This window comes from Tachyglossus aculeatus, chromosome 11 (genome assembly GCF_015852505.1).
Source record: "Tachyglossus aculeatus isolate mTacAcu1 chromosome 11, mTacAcu1.pri, whole genome shotgun sequence".
Classification (NCBI taxonomy): Eukaryota; Metazoa; Chordata; class Mammalia; order Monotremata; family Tachyglossidae; genus Tachyglossus; species Tachyglossus aculeatus.
Window position 1 is genome coordinate 48,220,777 of NC_052076.1, and position 21,769 is coordinate 48,242,545.

Sequence of the window (21,769 nt, forward strand, 5' to 3'; positions counted from 1 at the left end):
GGTTGTTGTCACTGGCCTCATTTCGCCCAAGTTTGGCAGCCCGCCACCCAGGCATCATAATGATGGCGTTTTATCAAGCGCTTACTATGTGCAAAGCACTGTTCTAAGCGCTGGGGAGGTTACAAGGTGATCGGGTTGCCCCACCGGGGGCTCCCAGTCTTCATCCCCATTTGACAGATGAGGGAACTGAGGCCCAGAGAAGTGAAGCGACTCGCCCAGGGTCACACAGCAGACACGTGGTGGAGCCGGGATTCGAACCCATGACCTCGGACTCCAAAGCCCGGGCTCTTTCCACTGAGCCACGCTGCTTCTCTAAGCATAGCTACCTCACGTGCTGCACGAGCCACCTGGAGGGCCCTTGAGTTCCACTGAGGGCTTGCCCCTGAAAACGAGTAAGTGCTCTGCGGAGGAGAGAGGTGGGCTTCAAATATCTTAATCCTTTATTTTTTTTTTTTACCCTGGCTGGGGAAACAGCACGGACATTGCGTGAAATACCGTTTCCTGAGCTCTACGAAAATCCTTCCTGCTGGTGAAGAGCAGAATTAACTTGCAAGGGCAAAGAGGAGAAGTCCCGTTCCTTAAGAGCCTGGGTCTGTACCGAACTCATTTGGCTGTATCCAGATGTAGAGAAGCAGCGTGGCTCAGTGGAAAGAGACCGGGCTCTGGAGTCAGAGGTCATGGGTTCGAATGCCGGCTCCACCACGTGTCTGCTGTGTGACGTTGGGCGAGTCGGGTTCTCGGAGCCTCCGTTACCGCATCGGTAAAATGGGGATGATAACTGTGAGCTGCATGTGGGACAACCTGAACACCTTGTATCCCCCGCAGCGCTTAGAACAGTGCTTTGCACATAGTAAGCGCTTAATAAATGCCATTATTATTATTATCATTACTATGGGAAGGGTCCTTTGCAGCCAAACTCAGATATCATCCTCATCATCAATCGTATTTATTGAGCGTTATGTGCAGAGCACTGCACTAAGCGCTTGGGAAGTACAAATTGGCAACATATAGAGACAGTCCCTACCCAACAGTGGGCTCACAGTCTAAAAGATATTTTCTGTCGACTCGACCGCCCCTTCCCCCCTCCATGTATTTGATACATAAGCTTTATTAGAGTGCTGCTGTGAGCCCACTGTTGGGTAGGGACTGTCTCTATGTGTTGCCAATTTGTACTTCCGAAGTGCTTAGTACAGTGCTCTGCACATAGTAAGCGCTCAATAAATACGATTGATGATGATGATGATGATGATGATGGTGCGTGGAATGAGGGGAAACCGTGTTTTCGTGAGTTACAATATCCCTCCGTTTAAAGGAGTGTCGTGTCTATAGAGAGCCATCCCTGTAGGGTTCATTTAGAAGATGAGTAAAGAACTCCTGTGATGCCTGACGTATACATTTTAAAGATAAAGATCTTCTTTTGCACAACACTGCCAAGCCTGAATCTGTGATGAACTTGGATCTGTTTGTGAGTCTGTCTGGAACGTGTCGTTATTTGAATAAAGTTGGCAGGTGGTACTGTTGGACCACTGGAAACCAAAGGCTAGGATCCCAGGACCCGCGTCTCGGAATTTATGCCCTTGACAGCCGCGAGGAGAGTCATTCATTCATTCATTCATTCATTTGTATTTATTGAGCGCTTACTGTGTGCAGAGCACTGTACTAAGCGCTTGGGAAGTCCAAGTTGGCAACATCTAGAGACGGTCCCTACCCAACAGCGGGCTCACAGTCTAGAAGGGGGAGACAGAGAAGAAAACAAAACATATTAACAAAATAAAATAGAATAAATATGTACGAATAAAATAGAGTAATAAATCTGTACAAACATATATACATATATACAGGTGCTGTGGGGAGGGGAAGGAGGTAAGGCTGTGGGAATGGGGAGGAGGGGGAGAGGAAGGAGGGGGCTGAGTGTGGCAAGGCCTCCTGGAGGAGGTGAGCTCTCAGTAGGGCTTTGAAGGGAGGAAGAAAGCGAGCTTGGCGGATGGGCAGAGGGTGGGCATTCCAGGCAAGGGGGAGGATGTGGACCGGGGGTCGACGGCGGGATGGGCGAGAACAAGGCCCGGTGAGGAGATTAGCGGCAGAGGAGCGGAGGGTGCGGGCTGGGCTGGAGAAGGAGAGAAGGGAGGTGAGGGAGGAGGGGGCGAGGGGATGGATGGACAGCCTGGAAGCCCAGGGTGAGGAGTTTCTGCCTGATGCACAGATTGATTGGTAGCCACTTGGAGATTTTTGAGGAGTCCATTCTGCATCCAGGCAGCTACTTCTTGATCCGGAGATAGGGAGGTAGTCTCTTGTCTATGATCCGGCCGAGGTTGGATGGACTATACCCCAGGGCTTCCTCAGGCTACCACCGCCGTGACTGCTAGTTCCATACAGACAACCCCACTTAAGCAACCCCTCCTTCTCCTTACTCCTCTCGGAAGTGAGGTTAAGAGCCGAAGGAGTATTTATTAAGCATATACTATATGCAGAGCACTCTACTCAGTACTGGGAAAGGATACCCAAGTGGGAATTAGATTTGGTCCCTGCCCCTTGGGGAATCATAATAATAATAATAATAATAATAATGGCATTTGTTAAGCGCTTACTATGTGCAAAGCACTGTTCTAAACGCTGGGGGATACAAGGTGATCATGTCCCACGTGGGGCTCACAGTCTTAATCCCCATTTTACAGATGAGGTAACTGAGGCTCAGAGAAGTTGTGACTTTATGATGGAATTTATTAAGCGCTTACTATGTGCAAAGCACTGTTCTAAGCGCTGGGGGGGGCGGTACAAGGTGATCGTGCCGTCCCAAGTGGGGCTCACAGTTTTAATCCCTATTTTACAGCGTGGCTCAGTGGAAAGAGCCCGGGCTTTGGAGTCAGAGGTCATGGGTTCAAATCCCAGCTCCACCACTTGTCAGCTGTGTGACTTTGGGCATGTCATTTAACTTCTCTGTGCCTCAGCTACCTCATCTGGAAAAATGGGGATTAAGTCTGTGAGCCCCCGTGGGACAACTTGATTACTCTGTATCTACCCCAGCACTTAGAACAGTGCTTTGCACATAGTAAGCGCTTAATAAATGCCATCATTATTATTATTATTATGAGGTAACAGGCTCAGAGAAGTTAAGTGACTTGCCCAAGGTCACACAGCAGACACATGGGGAAGTCAGGATTCGAACCCATGACCTCTGACTCCCATCACCAACCAATAAAGAAGAAGAACAGGGGGTAGGTGATGGAAACAGCACAGGCCTGGGTTCTAGTCCCAGCTCCACCACTTGTCTGCTGTGTGACCATTCATTCAGTCGTATTTATTGAGTGCTTACTGTGTGCAGAGCACTGTACTAAGCGCTTGGGAAGTCCAAGTTGGCAACATATAGATACGGTCCCTACCCAGCAGCGGGCTCACAATCTAGAAGGGGGAGATAGAGAACAAAACAAAACATATTAACAGAATAAAATAAATAGAATAAATATGTACAAGTAAAATAGAGTAATAAATACATACAAAAATATATACATATATATACATAGAGAAGCAGTGTGGCACAGTGGGAAGAGCACGGGCTTTGGAGTCGGTGGTCATGGGTTCAAATCCCGGCTCTGGCAATTGTCAGCTGTGAGCCCCCCGTGGGACAACCTGATCACCTTGTAACCTCCCCAGCACTTAGAGAACAGTGCTTTGCACATAGTAAGCGCTTAACAAATGCCATCATCATCATCCATATATACAGGTGCTGTGCGGGGGGGGGATGGGAAGGGGGGAGAGGAAGTGTGGGAAGGCCTCTTGGAGGAGGTGACCTCTCAGTAGGGCTTTGGAGGAAGAGAGCTAGCTTGGCGGATCAATAAATCAATGAATCAATCAATCGTATTTATTGAGCGCTTCCTGGGTGCAGAGCACTGTACTAAGCGCTTGGGAAGTACAAGCTGGCAACATATAGAGACAGTCCCTACCCAAAAGTGGGCTGTGGAGGGAGGGCATAGTTGGGCCTCCCCCAGGAGGCCTTACCAGACTGAGCCCCCTCCTTCCTCTCCCCCTCTTCCCCCTCTCCATCCCCCCCGCCTTACCCCCTTCCCTTCCCCACAGCACCTGTCTATATGTATATGTGTTTGTACATATTTATTCTACTTATTTTGTTAATATGTTTTGTTTGTCTCCCCCTTCTAGCCTGTGAGCCCACTGTTGGGTAGGTACCGTCTCTAGATGTTGCCAACTTGGACTTCCCAAGCGCTTATTCCAGTGCTCTGCACACAGTAAGCGCTCAATGAATACGATTGAATGAATGGGCCCAGCCTCCCTTATTTCCTGCGCGGCCCCTTTAAATCGGGCTCCATCTTTGTAAAGGCGGCTACGCGCCGACGCGCTCGCCCTCCGATTGGTTGGCGCGTAGCGCGGCTTTTGATAGGTCGAAGGGGCGGCTATCCCAGCGGGCTCTGCGAGAGGGCCTTCCTTTTGATAGGTCGAAGGGGCGGCTATCCCAGCGTGCTTTGCGACGGGGCCTTCCTTTCCGCTCGGCCGTTCTCCGTGTGAGGAGGAAGGTGAGTCGCCATCGTCCCGTCGCCCTGGACAATCCGATGCCATCCGCGGCCGGGAAGGGCCGGGGGGTCACCGAGGGGCGTCATCGGACCTTTCCGCCATCGTGGCTTTGGCTTGGGACGGCGGGAGACGCAGGGGAAGCCGCCGGGTGTTCCCGCCATCGTCCCCCCGAGGGACCTTGGCCCACAGCCATCATCCATTCAATTCCCTCAGTTGTGTTCATTCATCATCAGTCGTATTGAGCGCTTACTATGTGCAGAGCACTGTACTAAGCGCTTGGGAAGTACAAATTGGCATCATCTAGAGACAGTCCCTACCCAACAGTGGGCTCACAGTCTAGAAGGGGGAGACAGAGAACAAAACCAAACATACTAACAAAGTAAAATAAATAGAATAGATATGTACAAGTAAAATAAATAGTCAGAAATACGTACAAACATATATACATATATATAGGTGCTGTGGGAAAGGGAAGGAGGTAAGATGGGGGGATGGAGAGGGGGACGAGGGGGAGAGGAAGGAAGGGGCTCAGTCTGGGAAGGCCTCTTGGAGGAGGTGAGCTCTCAGCAGGGCCTTGCAGGGAGGAAGAGAGCGAGCTTTGCTAGCTAGCATTCAGTCGTGTCTATTGAGCACTTATTGTGTGCAGAGCACTGTGGTAATAATGATAATAGTAATAATAGTAACAATTGTTAAGCGCTTATTACTCTGTTTATTTTACTTGTACCTATCTATTTTATTTTGTTTGTTTTTTCTTGTTTTTTGTCTCCCCCTTCTAGACTGTGAGCCCACTGTTGGGTAGGGACCGTCTCCATATGTTGCCAGCTTGTACTTCCCGAGCGCTTAGTCCAGTGCTTTGCACACAGGAAGCGCTCAATAAATACGATTGATTGAAGCACCGTTCTAAGTACTGGGGGGATACAATGATAATGGCATTCACTCAATCATTTATTGAGCGCTTACTGTGTGCAGAGCACTGTAGTAATAATAGTGACATTTGTTAAGCGCTTATTACGTGCGAAGCACTGTACTAAGCGCTGGGAGATACAATATAATGGCATTCATTCACTCAATCATTTATTGAGCGCTTTCTGTGTGCAGAACACTAGTAATAATTATAATAGTGACATTTGTTAAGCGCGTGCTACGTGCGAAGCACTGTACTAAGCACTGGGGGGGATACAATAATAATGCATTCATTCAGTCGTATTTATTGAGTACTTACTGTGTGCAGAGCACTGTAATAATAGTGACATTTGTTAAGTGCTTACTATGCGCGAAGCACTGTTCTAACCAATGGGGGGATACAATAATACTAATGGAATTCATTCAATCATTTATTGAGCGCTTACTGTGTGCGAAGCACTGTTCTAAGCGCTGGGGGATGTAATAATGGCACTCATTCAATCGTGTTTATTGAGCACTTACTGTGCAGAGCACTGTAATAATAATAATAGTGACATTTCTTAAGCCCTTACTACGTGTGAAGCACTGTTCTAAGCGCTGGGGGATACAATAATGCATTCATTCACTCAATCATTTATTGAGCGCTTACTGTGTGCAGAGCACTGTAATAACAATAATAATAGTGGCATTGGTTAAACACTTACTGTGTGCGAAGCACTGTTCTAAGTGCTGGGGGGATATAATAATAATAATGGTATTCACTCAGTTGTATTTATTGAGCGCTTACTATGTGCAGAGCACTGTAATAATAATAGTGGCATTGGTTAAGCGCTTACTATGTTCGAAGTACTGTTCTAAGCGCTGGGGGGGATACAGTAATAAAAATGGCATTCATTCATTCAATCGGATTGAGTGCTTACTGTGTGCAGAGCGCTGTAATAACGATAATAGTCGCATTTGTTAAGCACTTACTATGTGCGAAGCATTGTTTTAAGTGCTGGGGGATACAGTGATAACGGCATTCATTCAATCGTATTGAGCGCTTACTGTGTGCAGAGCACTGTACTAAGCGCTTGGGAAGTACAGGTTGGTAACATATAGAGACGACGGTCCCTACCCAGTAGCGGGCTCACAAGTACTTACTATGTGCAAAGCACTGTTCTAAGCGCCGGGGAGGTTACAAAGTGATCAGGTTGGCCCATGGGGGGGGGCTCACAGTCTTCATCCCCGTTTTACAGATGAGGGAACTGAGGCCCAGAGAAGTGAAGTGACTTACCCAAAGTCACACAGATGACCAGTTGGGAGTGGGGATTTGAACCCATGACCTCTGACTCCAAAGCCCGGGCTCTTTCCACTGAGCCATGCCGCTTCTCTAAGGCGATCAGGTTGTCACACATGGGGCTCACAGACTTCATCCCCATCTTACAGACGAGGGAACTGAGGCCCAGAGAATAATAATAATAACCATGGCAGGCTCAGTGGCTCTGGAGTCAGAGGTCATGGGTTCAAATCCAGGCTGCACCAACTGTCAGCTGTGTGACCTTGGGCAAGCCCCTTTACTTCTCTGTGCCTGTTACCTCATCTGTAAAATGGGGGTTAAAATTGTGAACCCCCATGGGACAGCCTGATCACCTTATAACCTCCCCAGCGCCTAGAACAGTGCTTTGCACGTAGCGCTTAGCAAATACCATAATTATTTATTTAAAAGGCTAGTCGGGGAGTTAGAAATGGTTCCCCGAGGAAGGCAGGGTTGGTGTCAGCTGGAGACCCTGCCGGCTTGTTGAGGGGTCGCACATCTTTAGTCCCCGACTTGTGGCCGGGCAGGTCGGGCTGTTCCTCGCGGGGTGATGTGGTTTTCTGGGCCTGCAGAGTCGTTAGGCTCTGGGATCAAAGTTTCCAGGCTTTCCTGACGTTGGCTGCTGCCCTAACGAAAATGCCTCTTGTTCTTTCAGGGCCCTAGGCAGCCATGGCGCCCAGCCGAAATGGCATGATCTTGAAGCCCCATTTCCACAAAGATTGGCAAAGGAGAGTTGCCACGTGGTTCAACCAGCCCGCCAGGAAAATCCGCAGGTAAATCTTCGGGGGCATCTGGTGGGGCGTACACTTCAGGATCCTGAAAATTCAAAAATTGGTCAAGTGACTACTTGAATGTAAAGCCTGATACTAGAGGACTACTTAATTGTAACTTCCAGCTTATTTTTAGGAAGTGCTCTTTCTTGTGCGTGGTCAGCTGGAAATAAAGTGGCAGCCCTTTTCCAGTGACTTTTGGTTTATTTATTTTTTTTTGAACAAGAAGCTAGGTGGCCCCATGGGCCTGTGGATGACATACTTAGGATTATTCACAACTTATTCTGATGTTTATTCTTCCATGTATAGCTTAAGCTAAAACAGATGTTTATGCAAAAGTGCTGGCTCGGGAAAGTAGTATAGTGAATAAAGACCAGGCTTTAATGTGAAAGTGCCAGGTTGAAATAACAAAATTCAAAGTGAATGCACGAAAGTGATGGGAACGGGAGTAAGTATGTGGAGTGCTCTGAGTGACTGTTGAGTTGATACAATTTCTGGTGTCGGTAATTAATCGGGGACGGCTTCCCAGAGAGAAGAGGTTTGGGAGGGCCGGGGTCTGGGAAGGGAGGGAGGCTCCCAAGTTAGTGGAACAGTGAACAAGGGGTCAGGTGGAAGCCTTGAGCGAGTTAATCAGGTGAGCTTTAGGAAGGAAGGAGTGAGTAAAAAGAGCTGATACTGTAAGGCAGGGTGTTGCTGATGGAGATCCAGGAAGCTTAAAGGAGAACACGGGTAGCCACTGGGCGCTTTTGCAGAACAAGAGAAGTTTCAAGGCATATGATTCGGGACAGCAGTTTTGGCGTGGACTGAAGAGAAGTAGCGTGGCTCAGTGGAAAGAGCCCGGGCTTTGGAGTCAGAGGTCAGGGGTTCTAATTCCAGCTCCACCAATTGTCAGCTGAGTGACTTTGGGCAAGTCACTTAATTTCTCTGTGCCTCAGTTCCCTCGTCTGTAAAATGGGGATTAAGACAGTGAGCCCCACATGGGACAACCTGATCACCTTGTAACCTCCCCAGCGCTTAGAACAGTGCTTGGCACAGAGTAAGAGCTTAATAAATGCTATTAAAAAAGAGAGAGTCTGGTGGTCAGGAAGGCCAGTAATTGGGCTGTAAAAGACCAACCATGATGCTTGGACCCAAGGTGATTCTATTCTCCACGGAGACCTTTATTGCTCCCATGGTTTCAGCTGCCTCTTCTAATCAGATGATTCCCAGATCTACACCTCAAGTCCTGACCCTACTCCTCTGCAGGGTCACATTTCCTCTTTTCAAGTCATCTCTCTTTAGATGTCCCGTCGACACCTCAAACTTAACATTTACAAAACATACCTTCCCATCCCCTGAATTTACCACTCCTGTAAACAGCACCACCCTTGTCTCACAAAACCGTAATGTTGGCAGTATCCTCAACTCATCTCTAATTCAACACACATTCAGTCTAATCCTGCCCTTTTCTCTCCATCCAAGTTTCTACCACGTTGATCCAAGCACCTACCCTGATCTTCCAGCCTCCTGTCTCTCCCTAATTCAGTCCATACTTCACTCTGCTGCCCTCCTCATTTTTCTGTATAAAGTTCACTCCATGTTTCCCTGCTTAAACCTCCAGCGGTTGACCATCCACCTGTGCAATCAATCAATCAATCAATCATATTTATTGAGCGCTTACTATGTGCAGAGCACTGTACTAAGCGCTTGGGAAGTACAAATTGGCAACACATAGAGACAGTCCCTACCCAACAGTGGGCTCACAGTCTAAAAGGGGGAGACAGAGAACAGAACCAAACATACCAACAAAATAAAATAAATAGGATAGAAATGTACAAGTAAAATAAATAAATAAATAAATAGAGTAATATGTACAACCATATATACATATATACAGGTGCTGTGGGGAAGGGAAGGAGGTAAGACGGGGGGATGGAGGGGGGACGAGGGGGAGAGGAAAGAAGGGGCTCAGTCTGGGAAGGCCTCCCGGAGGAGGTGAGCTCTCAGTAGGGCCTTGAAGGGAGGAAGAGAGCTAGCTTGGCGGATGTTGGGAGGGAGGGCATTCCAGGCCCGGGGGATGACGTGGGCCGGGGGTCGACGGCGGAACAGGCGAGAACGAGGTACAGTGAGGAGATTAGCGGTGGAGGAGCGGAGGGTGCGGGCTGGGCTAGAGAAGGAGAGAAGGGAGGTGAGGTAGGAGGGGGCGAGGTGATGGACAGCCTTGAAGCCCAGGGTGAGGAGATTCTGCCTGATGCGCAGATTGATCGGTAGCCATTGGAGATTTTTGAGAAGGGGAGTAATATGCCCAGAGTGTTTCTGGACAAAGATAATCCGGGCAGCAGCATGAAGTATGGATTGAAGTGGAGAGAGACACGAGGATGGGAGATCAGAGAGAAGGCTGGTGCAGTAGTCCAGACGGGATAGGATGAGAGCTTGAATGAGCAGGGTAGCGGTTTGGATGGAGAGGAAAGGGCGGATCTTGGCAATGTTGCGGAGCTGAGACCGGCAGGTTTTGGTGACGGCTTGGATGTGCGTTAAACAGAAACTCCTTAGCATTGGCTTTAAAGCACTCAACTCGCCCCCTCCCATCTTACCTCATTGATTTCCGTCTAAAACCCAGCATGCAAACTTCACGCCTAATGCGAGTGAAAATAGAAGCCACTGTACCTCAATCTCATCTATCGCTGACCCCCTGAACCGTGTCCTGCCTCTGGGCCTGGAGCTCCCTCCCCCATCTTGAAAGCCATATTAAAAAGACTTTTCCAAGAGGCCTTCCCTGATTAAGTCCTCATTTCCCCTTCTCCCTCTCCATCTGTGTTGCCCTTACACTTGGATTTGTGCCCTTTAGTCAGCCTCAGCCTCACGATGCTTTTGTTCATATTTCTAATACCAGTCTAGACTGTAAGCTCCTCGTGGACAGGGAATATGTCTACCTACTCCTTTGTATTGTCTTCTCCCAAGTGCTTAGTACAGTGTGCCGCACACAGTGAGCACTCAATACGCCCCGGAAGGGAAGAAGTTGCCTTTTATTGACCTCTGCTTCTATCTGTCCAGACGAAAGGCTCGCCAGGCGAAGGCCCGTCGCATTGCCCCTCGCCCAGCATCTGGGCCCATCCGACCCATCGTTCGATGTCCCACCGTTCGATACCACACTAAAGTTCGGGCTGGGAGAGGATTCAGTCTGGAGGAGCTGAAGGTGAGTACCGGTATTTCTATGCTGGGCTTTACATTTTGGTATTTTGGCCAAGCGTTTGGTTTTCTGCTCATATACCTTGACCTAAAACTTGGTAATACCGACGGGTATTTTAGTCGTGTGCCATTGTTTCCAAGCCTTGGTTCTGAGTCGGCCTCGCAGTCAAATGATGACACATTCTCCGGAATCTCTGTACTGCCTCTGATGAAAGTCTATTTGAACCCTTTTCCATCTGATGACTGCGGCGGCCACTCAGTAGAGCACGGGAGCTGTTTAGCCGGAGGGAGGACAGCGTCTGATTCTTGTGTCTTTTGGGGGTGCAGATGGCTGGGATCCATAAGAAAGTGGCTCGTACCATTGGTATCTCTGTGGATCCCAGGAGACGGAATAAGTCTACAGAATCCCTCCAGGCCAACGTGCAGCGGCTGAAGGAGTACCGCTCCAAACTCATCCTCTTCCCGAGGAAACCTTCTGCGCCCAAGAAGGGAGACAGTTCTGTAAGTATGGCTGGGGTTTCACTGTATCCATGGGCTGCTAAAGCATCTGCCTGTGGAAAATTCTGGGACACTTGGGGAGTTGCTCAACGCTCTGAGGTTTCTCGACTGGTGTGAGATGCACTAATGGTGTTTGGTTTTTTTTTTGTTTTTCTAGGCTGAAGAACTTAAGATGGCCACCCAACTTAGGGGACCAGTCATGCCCATCAGGAATGTAAGTGAATTACTGGCTTGGGTGAAAGTTCTCATATCGGCATTTATTTCTGCTTCATGGATAAGATTGAGGAGCGGGGTTAAATGGCGAATGGGTATTGCAATTTGGGTTTGGCACCTGCTGGTAAAGAAAGGATGAATTGAGGTGTCCGTTGATTATAAGGAGCTTACGATGTGCCTGTAGAGGACATTGGTGGTCCTGCTTCTAGACTGTGAGCCCGTTGTTGGGTAGGGACTGTCTATATATAGCCAACTTGTGCTTCCCAAGCGCTTAGTACAGTGCTCTGCACACAGCAAGTGCTCAGTTACATACGATTAAATGAATGAATGAAAGAGAAAAGATCCCAAGGAATTGGAAAGTTCAGGCTAAATCCCAATATCCTTTAAAAAATCAATTTCCAATCTTGTCATCCCTCCATCCTAGTTACTTTATTACCGTTTAATCATTAGATCTCTGATTTGACCCTGTTTATTAATGGTGGCCCTCAAATTTCTCCCCCTGTCCCTGACAACTTGTCTGAACTAATTGGCCTTCCTCTCCTTGCAGGTGTACAAGAGAGAGAAGGCTCGGGTCATTACAGCAGACGAGAAGAAGTTCAAGGCATTTGCAAGCCTCCGTATGGCTCGGGCCAATGCCCGTCTCTTCGGTATCCGGGCAAAAAGAGCCAAGGAAGCTGCAGAGCAGGATGTGGAGAAGAAAAAATAAGTGGCTCTGTTGGGAACTTACAATAAAATATGACAAAACATCCCTGAGTCTTGTGGTTTGGGGCTAGATGCAAACCTGGAGACGAGGGCGTTTGGCTCCGTTCTGTAGGATGTGTCTCCGAGTGGAGCGTGCAGGTCTGCAAGGGGATCCAGTGGTACCAGAAATGTGAGTACAAATGGTGGGCTGCAACTAGCTTTTCTGACAGTTGGACAACCCTCTGATTTAATCCTAACTGCGATGGGAAGAAACCCAAGACCTTGATCTCCCATCCTCATGTCTCTCCCCACTTCAATCCATACTTCATGCTGCTGCTTGGATTGTCTTTGTCCAGAAACGCTCTGGGCATGTTACTCCCCTCCTCAAAAATCTCCAGTGGCTACCAATCAATCTGCGCATCAGGCAGAAACTCCTCACCCTGGGCTTCAAGGCTGTCCATCCATCCATCCCCTCGCCCCCTCCTACCTCACCTCCCTTCTCTCCTTCTCCAGCCCAGCGCGCACCCTCCGCTCCTCTGCCACTGCTAATCTCCTCACCGTGCCTCGTTCTCGCCTGTCCCGCCATCGACCCCCGGCCCACGTCCTCCCCCTGGCCTGGAATGCCCTCCCTCTGCCCATCCGCCAAGCTAGCTCTCTCCCTCCCTTCAAGGCCCTGCTGAGAGCTCACCTCCTCCAGGAGGCCTTCCCAGACTGAGCCCCTTCCTTCCTCTCCCCCTCGCCCCCCCTCCATCCCCCCATCTTACCTCCTTCCCTTCCCCACAGCACCTGTATATATGTATGTATGTTTGTACATATTTATTACTCTATTTTACTTGTACATATCTATTGTATCTTATTTTGTTAGTATGTTTGGTTTTGTTCTCTGTCACCCCTTATAGACTGAGCCCACTGTTGGGTAGGGACTGTCTCTATATGTTGCCAACTTGTACTTTCCAAGTGCTTAGTACAGTGCTCTGCACACAGTAAGCGCTCAATAAATACGATTGATCAGCCCTGTTATACGAGTGCTTACTGTGCGTAGAAGTCTGGAACTGATTTGTGAAAGCAACATTTTGAATAATGTCCACTTATAAAAAGCGTGGTCTAGAGGGCCTGGGCATTCATTCAGTTGTGTTGAGTACTTACGGTGTGCAGAGCACTGTACTAAGCACTTGGGAAATACAAATGGGCCACACAGAGGGACGGTCCCTACCCAACAACGGGCTCACAGTCTAGAAATCAAGGACCTGGGTTCTAATCCCCGCTGTGCCACTTCTCTGTTGTTTGATCTGGGCACTTGCCTGTTACCTCATCTGTAAAATGGGGATTAAAACTTCTTATGGACGGGAAACGGGTCTGCTAATTCCGTTGGACTCTCCCAACCGCTTAGAACAGTCCTGCACGTAGCAAGCATTTGATAAATATGATTGATTGTGAGCCCTATGTGTGTATCTGCCTCAGGGCTTCATACAGTGCCTGGCACGTAGTAAGCACCTAACGAATACCATAATTACTATTAAGCACTTACTAGGTGCAAAGTGCTGCGTTAGATAAAAAGTGTGGAATTTAAATTTATGGGGTTTGGGAGTCAGAGGTCATGGGTTCTAAGGCTGACTCCGCCACTTGTCAGCTTTGTGTCCCTGGGCAAGCCACTTCTCCGTGCCTCAGTTCCCTCATCTGTAAAATGGGGATGAAGACTGTGAGCCCGCTGTTGGGTAGGGACCGTCTCTATATGTTGCCAACTTGTACTTCCCAAGCGCAGTAAGCGCTCAATAAATATGATTGAATGAAAGACTGAGCCCCACGTGGAACAACCTGATTAGTATCTACCCCGGTGCTTAGAACAGTGCTTGGCACACAGTAAGCGCTTAACAGATACCAATATTATTATTTTCTCTTCAGGCCCGGAGAGGTTAAGCCAGCTATTTCTGCTCTGGTTGAACCTACAAGCCAACCCTACAGGAGGATTCTAAAAATAGCAATAATAGTAAGCACTTACTGGATGCAGAGCACTGTACTAAGTGCCAGGAAAGGTGAAAGAGAAGGTCCTGTCCAGTGGAACTCAAAATCTAAAAGGTAATGAGCCGATTGGCCATAAATAATAAAAATTATGGTATTTTATTAAGCACTTACTATGTATGAGGCACTGTACTAAGCGCTGGAGAGGATACAAGCAAATTGCGTTGGACACAGTCCCAATTCTAAAAATAGTAATAATAGTAAGCACTTACTGGATGCAGAGCACTGTACTAAGTGCTGGGAAAGGTGAAAGAGAAGGTCCCGTCTGGTGGAACCCAAAATTGAAAAGGTAATGAGCCGGTTGGCCATAAATAATAATAATTATGGTATTTTATTAAGCGCTTACTATGTATGAGGCACTGTACTGAGCGTTGGGGAGGATACATGCAAATTGGGTTGTACACGTGGGGTTAACAATTTCAATCCCCAGTTTACAGATGAGGTAACAGGGACAGAGAAATGAAGTGCGGTGTGACCTTAGGGCTGTCTCTGTTTGTTGCTGAATTGTACTTTCCAAGCGCTTAGTACAATGGTCTGCATACAGTAAGCGCTCAATAAATCATCATCATCATCAATCGTATTTATTGAACACTTACTATGTGCAGAGCACTGTACTAAGCGCTTGGGAAGTACAAATTGGCAACATATAGAGACAGTCCCTACCCAACAGTGGGCTCACAGTCTAAAAGGGGGAGACCAAGAATAAAACCAAACATACTAACAAAATAAAATAAATAGAATAGATATGTACAAGTAAAATAAATAAATAAATAAATAGAGAATAAATAAATCAATAAATACGATTGAATGAGTGAAGTAATTTGCCCGCAGGTAAGTGGCAGAGCGGGGATTAGAACCCACGACCTCCGTGCTCTTTCCACTAAGCCACATTGCTTCTCTGTTTTATGCCGTCTGTTTTGTGCCCTAATTTACCCAATTCAGATCCTTCCACGGTAGCGTCATCCTTTCCATGTTCACCGGACCGATCCCTAACTCCGCTCCGCTTCCTCCGAGTTCTATTTTCTCAGTGTTATAACACGGAAATCCTCAGCTGAGAAAAGGTATTTTTTTCCCCCACGATATGGCGCTGGCATGTGCCAGTGTAAAACTCCAGCCGGTTTGCAGTGACCGACTGGTGTGATCTCATGCCTTTCCTCCCCAACTGTTTCGACAAAATAGACGTAGGATAGTCGAGCACATGGGGCTCCCTGGTGGGATCTGGCATTTGGAAGGTCATGGGTTCCCCTCCTTCCTCGTCCCCCTCTCCATCCCCCACATCTTACCTCCTTCCCTTCCCCACAGCACTTGTATATATGTATATATGTTTGTACATATTTATTACTCTATTTATTTTACTTGTTCCTATCTATTCTATTTATTTTATTTTGTTAGTATGTTTGGTTTTGTTCTCTGTCTCCCCCTTCTAGACTGTGAGCCCACTGTTGGGTAGGGACTGTCTCTAGATGTTGCCAACTTGTACTTCCCAAGAGCTTAGTACAGTGCTCTGCACACAGTAAGCGCTCAATAAATACGATTGATTGATTGATATATGTACATATATATATGTGTGTGTTTGTATGTATTACTCTACTTGTACATATTCTATTTATTTTATTTTGTTAATATGTTTTGTTCTCTGTCACCCCCTTCTAGACTGTGAGCCCACTGTTGGGTAGGGACCGTCTCTATATGTTGCCAACTCGGACTTCCCAAGCGCTTAGTACAGTGCTCTGCACACAGTAAGTGCTCAATAAATATGATTGATTGATATATGTACATATATATATGTGTGTTTGTACGTATTTATTACTCCATTTTACTTGTACATATTCTATTTATTTTATTTTGTTAATATGTTTTGTTTCGTTCTCTGTCACCCCCTTCTAGACTGTGAGCCCACTGTTGGGTAGGGACTGTCTCTATATGTTGCCAACTTGGACTTCCCAAACGCTTAGTACAGTGCTGTGCACACAGTAAGCGCTCAATAAATACGATTGAATGGGTTCTAATCCCGCTCTGCCACTTGTCTGCTGTGTGACCTTGGGTAAGTCACTTCTGTAGGGCTCAGTTCCCTCATCTGTAAAATGGGGGTTGAGGCTGTGAGCCCCATGTGGGACGGGGACCGTGTCCAACCTGATTTGCTTGTATCCACCCCTGTTCTCAGTACAGTGCCTGACACATAGTAAGTGCTTAACAAACACTATAATTATTATTTAGTTTGCAAGATACGTGGAGAGGAGGCATCCCAGTAGAGAAGCAGCGTGGCTCGGTGAAAAGAGCCCGGGCTTTGGAGTTCAAATCCCAGCTCCACCAATTGTCAGCTGTGTGACTTTGGGCAAGTCACTTCACTTATCTGGGCCTCAGTTATCTGTAAAATGGGGATTAAGACTGTGAGCCCCCAGTGGGACAACCTGATCACCTTGTAACCTCCCCAATGCTTAGAATAGTGCTTTGCACATAGTAAGCGCTTAATAAATGCCATCATTATTATTATTACCAAATCTCTCCGGTAAACTGCCATCTGTAGCTTAGTGGAAAGAGCAAGGGATTAGGAGTCAGAGGACATGGGTTCTAATCCCGGGCCCACCATTTGTCCACTTTGTGACCTTGGGCAAGTCACTTTACTTCTCTGTTACCTCATCTGCAAAATGGGGATTAGTCCCACGTGGCACAGCCTGATCACCTTGTATCTACCCCAGCGTTTAGAACAGCGTTTGGCACATAACGTTTAACAAATGCCATAATTATTGTTCTATATTGCCAGATGGGGAGGGGGGAGAAGGAAAGGGACTCTGACCCACCAAACGGTTGGCCAGAGCAATGTTTCTCATAGGAATTGTGATGGGGATGTTGAGCTTTCTGGCTTCAGCTGCTGCTGCTGTATCCACTTTCATTCAATCATATTTATTGAGCACTTACTGGGTGCAGAGCACTGTACTAAACCACTTGCCCTCTAGCTCCCTGCAGCCGACTCCTCTTTGTGAAGAGCAGACCAAAGGGGTGAGGAGTCAGCAGAAGAAAACACCAGTATTGCTGCTGCACTGCCAGGGCATTTAGCAACCAAAGAAGTCCCATGGGAGGAAAGGCTGCTGATGATGGAAAATGAAGGTGGGTGTGGTCCACATACTTGGGAGTAATAATAATGGCATTTATTAAGTGCTTACTATGTGCAAATTGCTGTTCTAAGTGCAAGGAAAGGATGCTGATGGAAAATGAAGGTGGGTGTGGTCCACATACTTGGGAATAATAATAATGGCATTTATTAAGTGCTTACTATGCAAATCGCTGTTCTAAGTGCAAGGAAAGGATGTGGATGGACAATGAAGGTGGGTGTGGCCCACATACTTGGGAATAATAATAATGGCATTTATTAAGTGCTTACTATGTGCAAATCGCTGTTCTAAGCGCAAGGAAAGGATGCTGATGGAAAATGAAGGTGGGTGTGGTCCACATACTTGGGAATAATAATAGTGGCATTTATTAAGTGCTTACTATGTGCAAATCGCTGTTCTAAGCGCAAGGAAAGGATGCTGATGGAAAATGAAGGTGGGTGTGGCCCACATACTTGGGAATAATAATAATGGCATTTATTAAGCACTTACTATGTGCAAATCACTAAGTGCTGGGGGGAGATACAAGGTGATCACGTGGGGCTCACAGTCTTCATTCCGGTTTTACAGATGAGGTAACTGAGGGGCAGAGAAGTTAAGTGCCTTGCCCAAAGTCACACAGCTGACAAGTGGCAGAGCAGGGATTCGAACCCATGACCTCTGAATGCATGTGCGTACAAGGTGGGGAAACCAAAGGGCAAATTCAGGATTCTCAAGGTGACCTGAGAGGTTTGACTCAGAAGTGGGACTGCATGAAACATGACCAATGAATTATGAGACAGAAAGGGAGACTGTCAGAATAAAGGGAGTTGCCAAGGGCATTTAGTGAGCGCTTTCTGGGTGAAGAGCACTGTATTAAGTGCTTGGAAGAGCCCAACACAACAGAGTCGGAAGGCCTGTTCCCCGCCCGCAACGAGCTTACAATCTAGAGGGATTCCTTGAAGCTACAAAATGCCACAGATTAAAAAGCAATGTGCAGTACTTATTAAAACGCTTCAGTGTGCTGCTATAATATTTTTAACAAACTTTTTAGCGATGCTCGACGGCCACTTCCCGGCTTAAAGCCAGCTCTGACGTTTTGAGTTCAGGTTACAACGGCAAGAGCATTCCTGGCCATGGGAGCCGTAAAAGGCCAACGATCAGCTTGAATGCAGCTGAGCTTTGGGGCAAATCGATTATCACTGGCTTGGAAGGAAAGAGGTAGGAAGGAAGGAAGTCAGGAATGTGGACTATGGGCAGGAAACGTGTACGGACTCTTGTATTCTTTCTTCCCAAGCACTTTGCACAGTTCTCTGTGCACAGTTAGTGCCCAATAAATGCCACTGATTGATTCATAGTGAGAGGGAATCTGTAGCAGAAGCCATACAACTAGCTTCTGCTACAGAAGGGCTAGTAGGGGGAAGGCCTAGTGAGAAGAGCACACAGCTGGGAGTCAGGAGACCTGTGTTCATTCGTTTGTACTTATTTTACTTGTACATGTCTATTCTATTTATTTTATTTTGTTAGTATGTTTGGTTCTGTTCTCTGTCTCCCCCTTTTAGACTGTGAGCCCACTGTTGGGTAGGGACTGTCTCTGTCATGAAGCAGCGTGGCTCAGTGGAAAGAACCTGGGATTTGGAGTCAGAGGTCATGGGTTCAAATCCCAGCTCTGTCCGTTGTCAGCTGTGTGACTTTGGACAGGTCACTTAACTTCTCTGGGCCTCAGTTACCTCCTCTGTCAAATGGGGATGAAGACTGTGAGCCCCCCGTGGGACAACCTGATCACCTTGTTAACCTCCCCGGCGCTTAGAACAGTGCTTTGCACATAGTAAGCGCTTAATAAATGCTATCATTATCCCTTTTAGACTGTGAGCCCACTGTTGGGTAGGGACTGTCTCTATATGTTGCCAATTTGTACTTCCCAAGCGCTTAGTACAGTGCTCTGCACATAGTAAGTGCTCAATAAATGCGATTGATGATATGTTGCCAACTTGTACTTCCCAAGCACTTAGTACAGTGCTCTGCACACAGTAAGCGCTCAATAAATATGATTGATTGATTGAGCACTTCCTGTGCGCTGTTCTGGCCCAGCTCTGCCACTGACCGGCTACGTGACCTCGGGCAAGTCACTTCTCCAATCTCCGTCTCCATTCCCTCATCAATAAAATAGGACTAAGTTCCCGGGTCTCCCTCTCTCTGGGACTGAGTCCCACCAGGGACGGGGGCCACGTCTGAGCTGATTATCTTGTATTTTCACCCCCGCATCTGACGCCGGAGAGGGTGCTTTTAAATGTCTTTACTGTGGGGATCAGATAGGGCAGAGCACATGGAGGCCCAGGACGGGCAGGTGAGGTTGAGGTTGGAGTGGAGCTGAGTGTCGGAAAGACCTCAGAATCAATCAATCAATCAGTCGTATTTATTGAGCACTTACTGTATGCAGAGCACTGTACTAAGCCCTTGGGAAGTACAAGTTGGCAACATATAGAGACAGAAATCCCGCTAAATTGCAAGAAAAAAGGGATGGTCATCCTTTACTCAGGACTCTCCCTTCCACAAATGCTCCCAAGAAGAGAAAAGGTGGTCTGGAAGGGTGATGATGCCAAGTTGATTGTTTTAGAGGCCAAGAATGCAAGGGAAATGCTCAATTCTTGGGCAATCACTAAAAATGTGTTTGCAAGGAAAGTGCCTTCTTTAACTGGCAACTGAACAAGAGACAGGTCTAAAACAGTACTTGTTTCGGCCCGGAAAGTAGCAATTTTTTATGAGCAGTGCGGAAGGAACTGTTAAGTGCATCAATCTACTCAGTCACACTTGCCCACAGAGGTAGTGATCACTGTCAGACTTGTCATTTTTAAACACAGAGGAGGATTGAGGGTGTGGGGGGAAGAGAGAGAAAAAGAGAGAAAGAGAATGCAGCCGAAATATCACTTGAGTAAGGAGAAAGTGTTACTGAGGCTAACAATGGTTGTCCACCCTTGTTTGTCCAGGAAGAATAAATACAAAGGCTGAAGCTTGGAGTGAATAAATATTCCTCCCAATTTGCATTCGAAATGAAAATTCTGTGGGACCGGAGCCAAAGCGTATTTGTGGATTGAACTTTTTTTTTTAGGATGCTAAATTTATCCAGCTGGAGTGTTTGGGGTTGTTTTTTTTTTATTCTATCCTATTCAATCTCTGGAGATGAAGTGTCTACTATATGATGCTACTATATTAACACGGCAAGGGTGTTGATTGGTTATCAGATATTTCTGTCCATGCCTCGGGAGTTTCTGGCCAAACAACATCTGTGCTGTAACAGGGGAGCCGGGGAGAGAGCTTGCCTGGAGGAGGTTTGGGGGGGAAAATGGGGGGAACTGAGGTGGGGCTGGGAAAAGGCAGGCTCCCAGTAGATATCTCCCCCAGCCCCGGCTTGCTTTCCTCTTCTCCCCCAGTTTCTCTATCCCCAGGATCACCCCCCTACCCCGGGTCCCATCCCTGGCTGCCCCCCCTACTTCATTCGATCAATCAATCAATCATATTTATTGAGCGCTTACTGTGTGCAGAGCACTGGACTAAGCGCTTGGGAAGTACAAGTTGGCAACATAAGTTCCCCAACATTCGATGGGGAACTTAAGACCAGTTGGCCTTATAATGCCAGATCTGCACTTCACCATAAAGATAATAATAATAATAATAATGGCATTTATTAAGCGCTTACTACGTGCAAAGCACTGTTCTAAGCGCTGGGGAGGTTACAAGGTGATCAGGTGGGCCCACGGGGGGGGCTCACAGTCTTCATAGGAAGCAGCATGGCTCAGTGGAAAGAGCCCGGGCTTTAGTCAGAGGTCATCAATCAATCAATCAATCGTATTGAGCGCTTACTGTGTGCAGAGCACTGTGCTAAGCGCTTGGGAAGTACAAGTTGGCAACATATAGAGACAGTCCCTACCCAACAGTGGGCTCACAGTCTAGAATCCCAGCTCTGCCAACTGTCAGCTGTGTGACTTTGGGCAAGTCACTTAACTTCTGTGTGCCTCAGTTACCTCATCTGTAAAATTGATATTAAAACTGTGAGCCCCCATGGGACAACCTGATCACCTTGTAACCTCCCCAGCACTTAGTGCTTTGCACATAATAAGTGCTTAACAAATGCCATCACTATTATTATTATTATTCATCCCCATTTTACAGAAGGGCTAGGTCCCCATGTTTTGTTTTGTTGTCTGTCTAGACTGAGCCTGTTGTTGGGTAGGGACCATCTCTATATGTTGCCAACTTGTACTCCCCAAGCGCTTAGTACAGTGCTCTGCACACAATAAGCGCTCAATATTGAATGAATAATAATTGTTGTGTTTAAGCACATACTTAAGCCTCCTCTAGACTGTGAGTGCCTTGTGGGAGGAGAGTGTGTTTAATGTTATATTGTACTCTCCCAAGTGCTTAGTACGGTGCTTTGCACACAGTAAGCGCTCACTAGATATGATTAAAAACAACAATAATAACAACGGCATTTATTAAGCACTTGCTCTGTGCAAAGCACCGTTCTAAGCACTGGGGAGGTTACAAGGTGATCAGGTTATCCCACGGGGGGCTCAGTCTTAATCCCCATTTTACAGATGAGGTAACTG

General features: G+C 47.2%; 2 protein-coding genes and 1 non-coding gene across 3 annotated transcripts in view; all 3 read left to right on the forward strand.

Moving 5' to 3' along the window:
• The first annotated feature begins 4,461 nt into the window (after positions 1-4,461).
• Positions 4,462-12,119, forward strand: RPL13 (ribosomal protein L13). Its single transcript, XM_038753605.1, has 6 exons — positions 4,462-4,526; positions 7,380-7,497; positions 10,528-10,669; positions 10,990-11,163; positions 11,318-11,374; positions 11,921-12,119. The coding sequence occupies exons 2-6, from the start codon at positions 7,394-7,396 to the stop codon at positions 12,077-12,079; spliced, it is 636 nt and encodes a 211-aa protein (XP_038609533.1). The 5' UTR covers positions 4,462-4,526; positions 7,380-7,393; the 3' UTR covers positions 12,080-12,119.
• Positions 10,834-10,923, forward strand: LOC119935461. The gene has a single exon (XR_005453342.1). It is a non-coding gene; the product is annotated as a small nucleolar RNA MBII-202 (small nucleolar RNA).
• Positions 12,120-17,115: 4,996 nt separating the features above from the next.
• Positions 17,116-21,769, forward strand: part of CPNE7 (copine 7) — a 28,951-nt gene continuing 24,297 nt past the window's right edge. Inside the window, exon 1 of the mRNA XM_038753604.1 lies at positions 17,116-17,181. Within this exon, the coding sequence (XP_038609532.1) occupies positions 17,176-17,181 (6 nt within the window). The 5' untranslated portion in view covers positions 17,116-17,175. The remainder of the gene's footprint in view (positions 17,182-21,769) is intronic.

What these genes read in the sequence shown, in the direction of transcription:
- RPL13 (XM_038753605.1), top strand. Translation starts at nt 7,394, where the DNA reads ATGGCGCCCAGCCGAAATGGCATGATCTTGAAGCCCCATTTCCACAAA. An exon ending in CCCGCCAGGAAAATCCGCAG is followed by an intron (nt 7,498 to 10,527) that starts GTAAATCTTCGG and finishes CTATCTGTCCAG; the next exon opens with ACGAAAGGCTCGCCAGGCGA. An exon ending in TCAGTCTGGAGGAGCTGAAG is followed by an intron (nt 10,670 to 10,989) that starts GTGAGTACCGGT and finishes TTGGGGGTGCAG; the next exon opens with ATGGCTGGGATCCATAAGAA.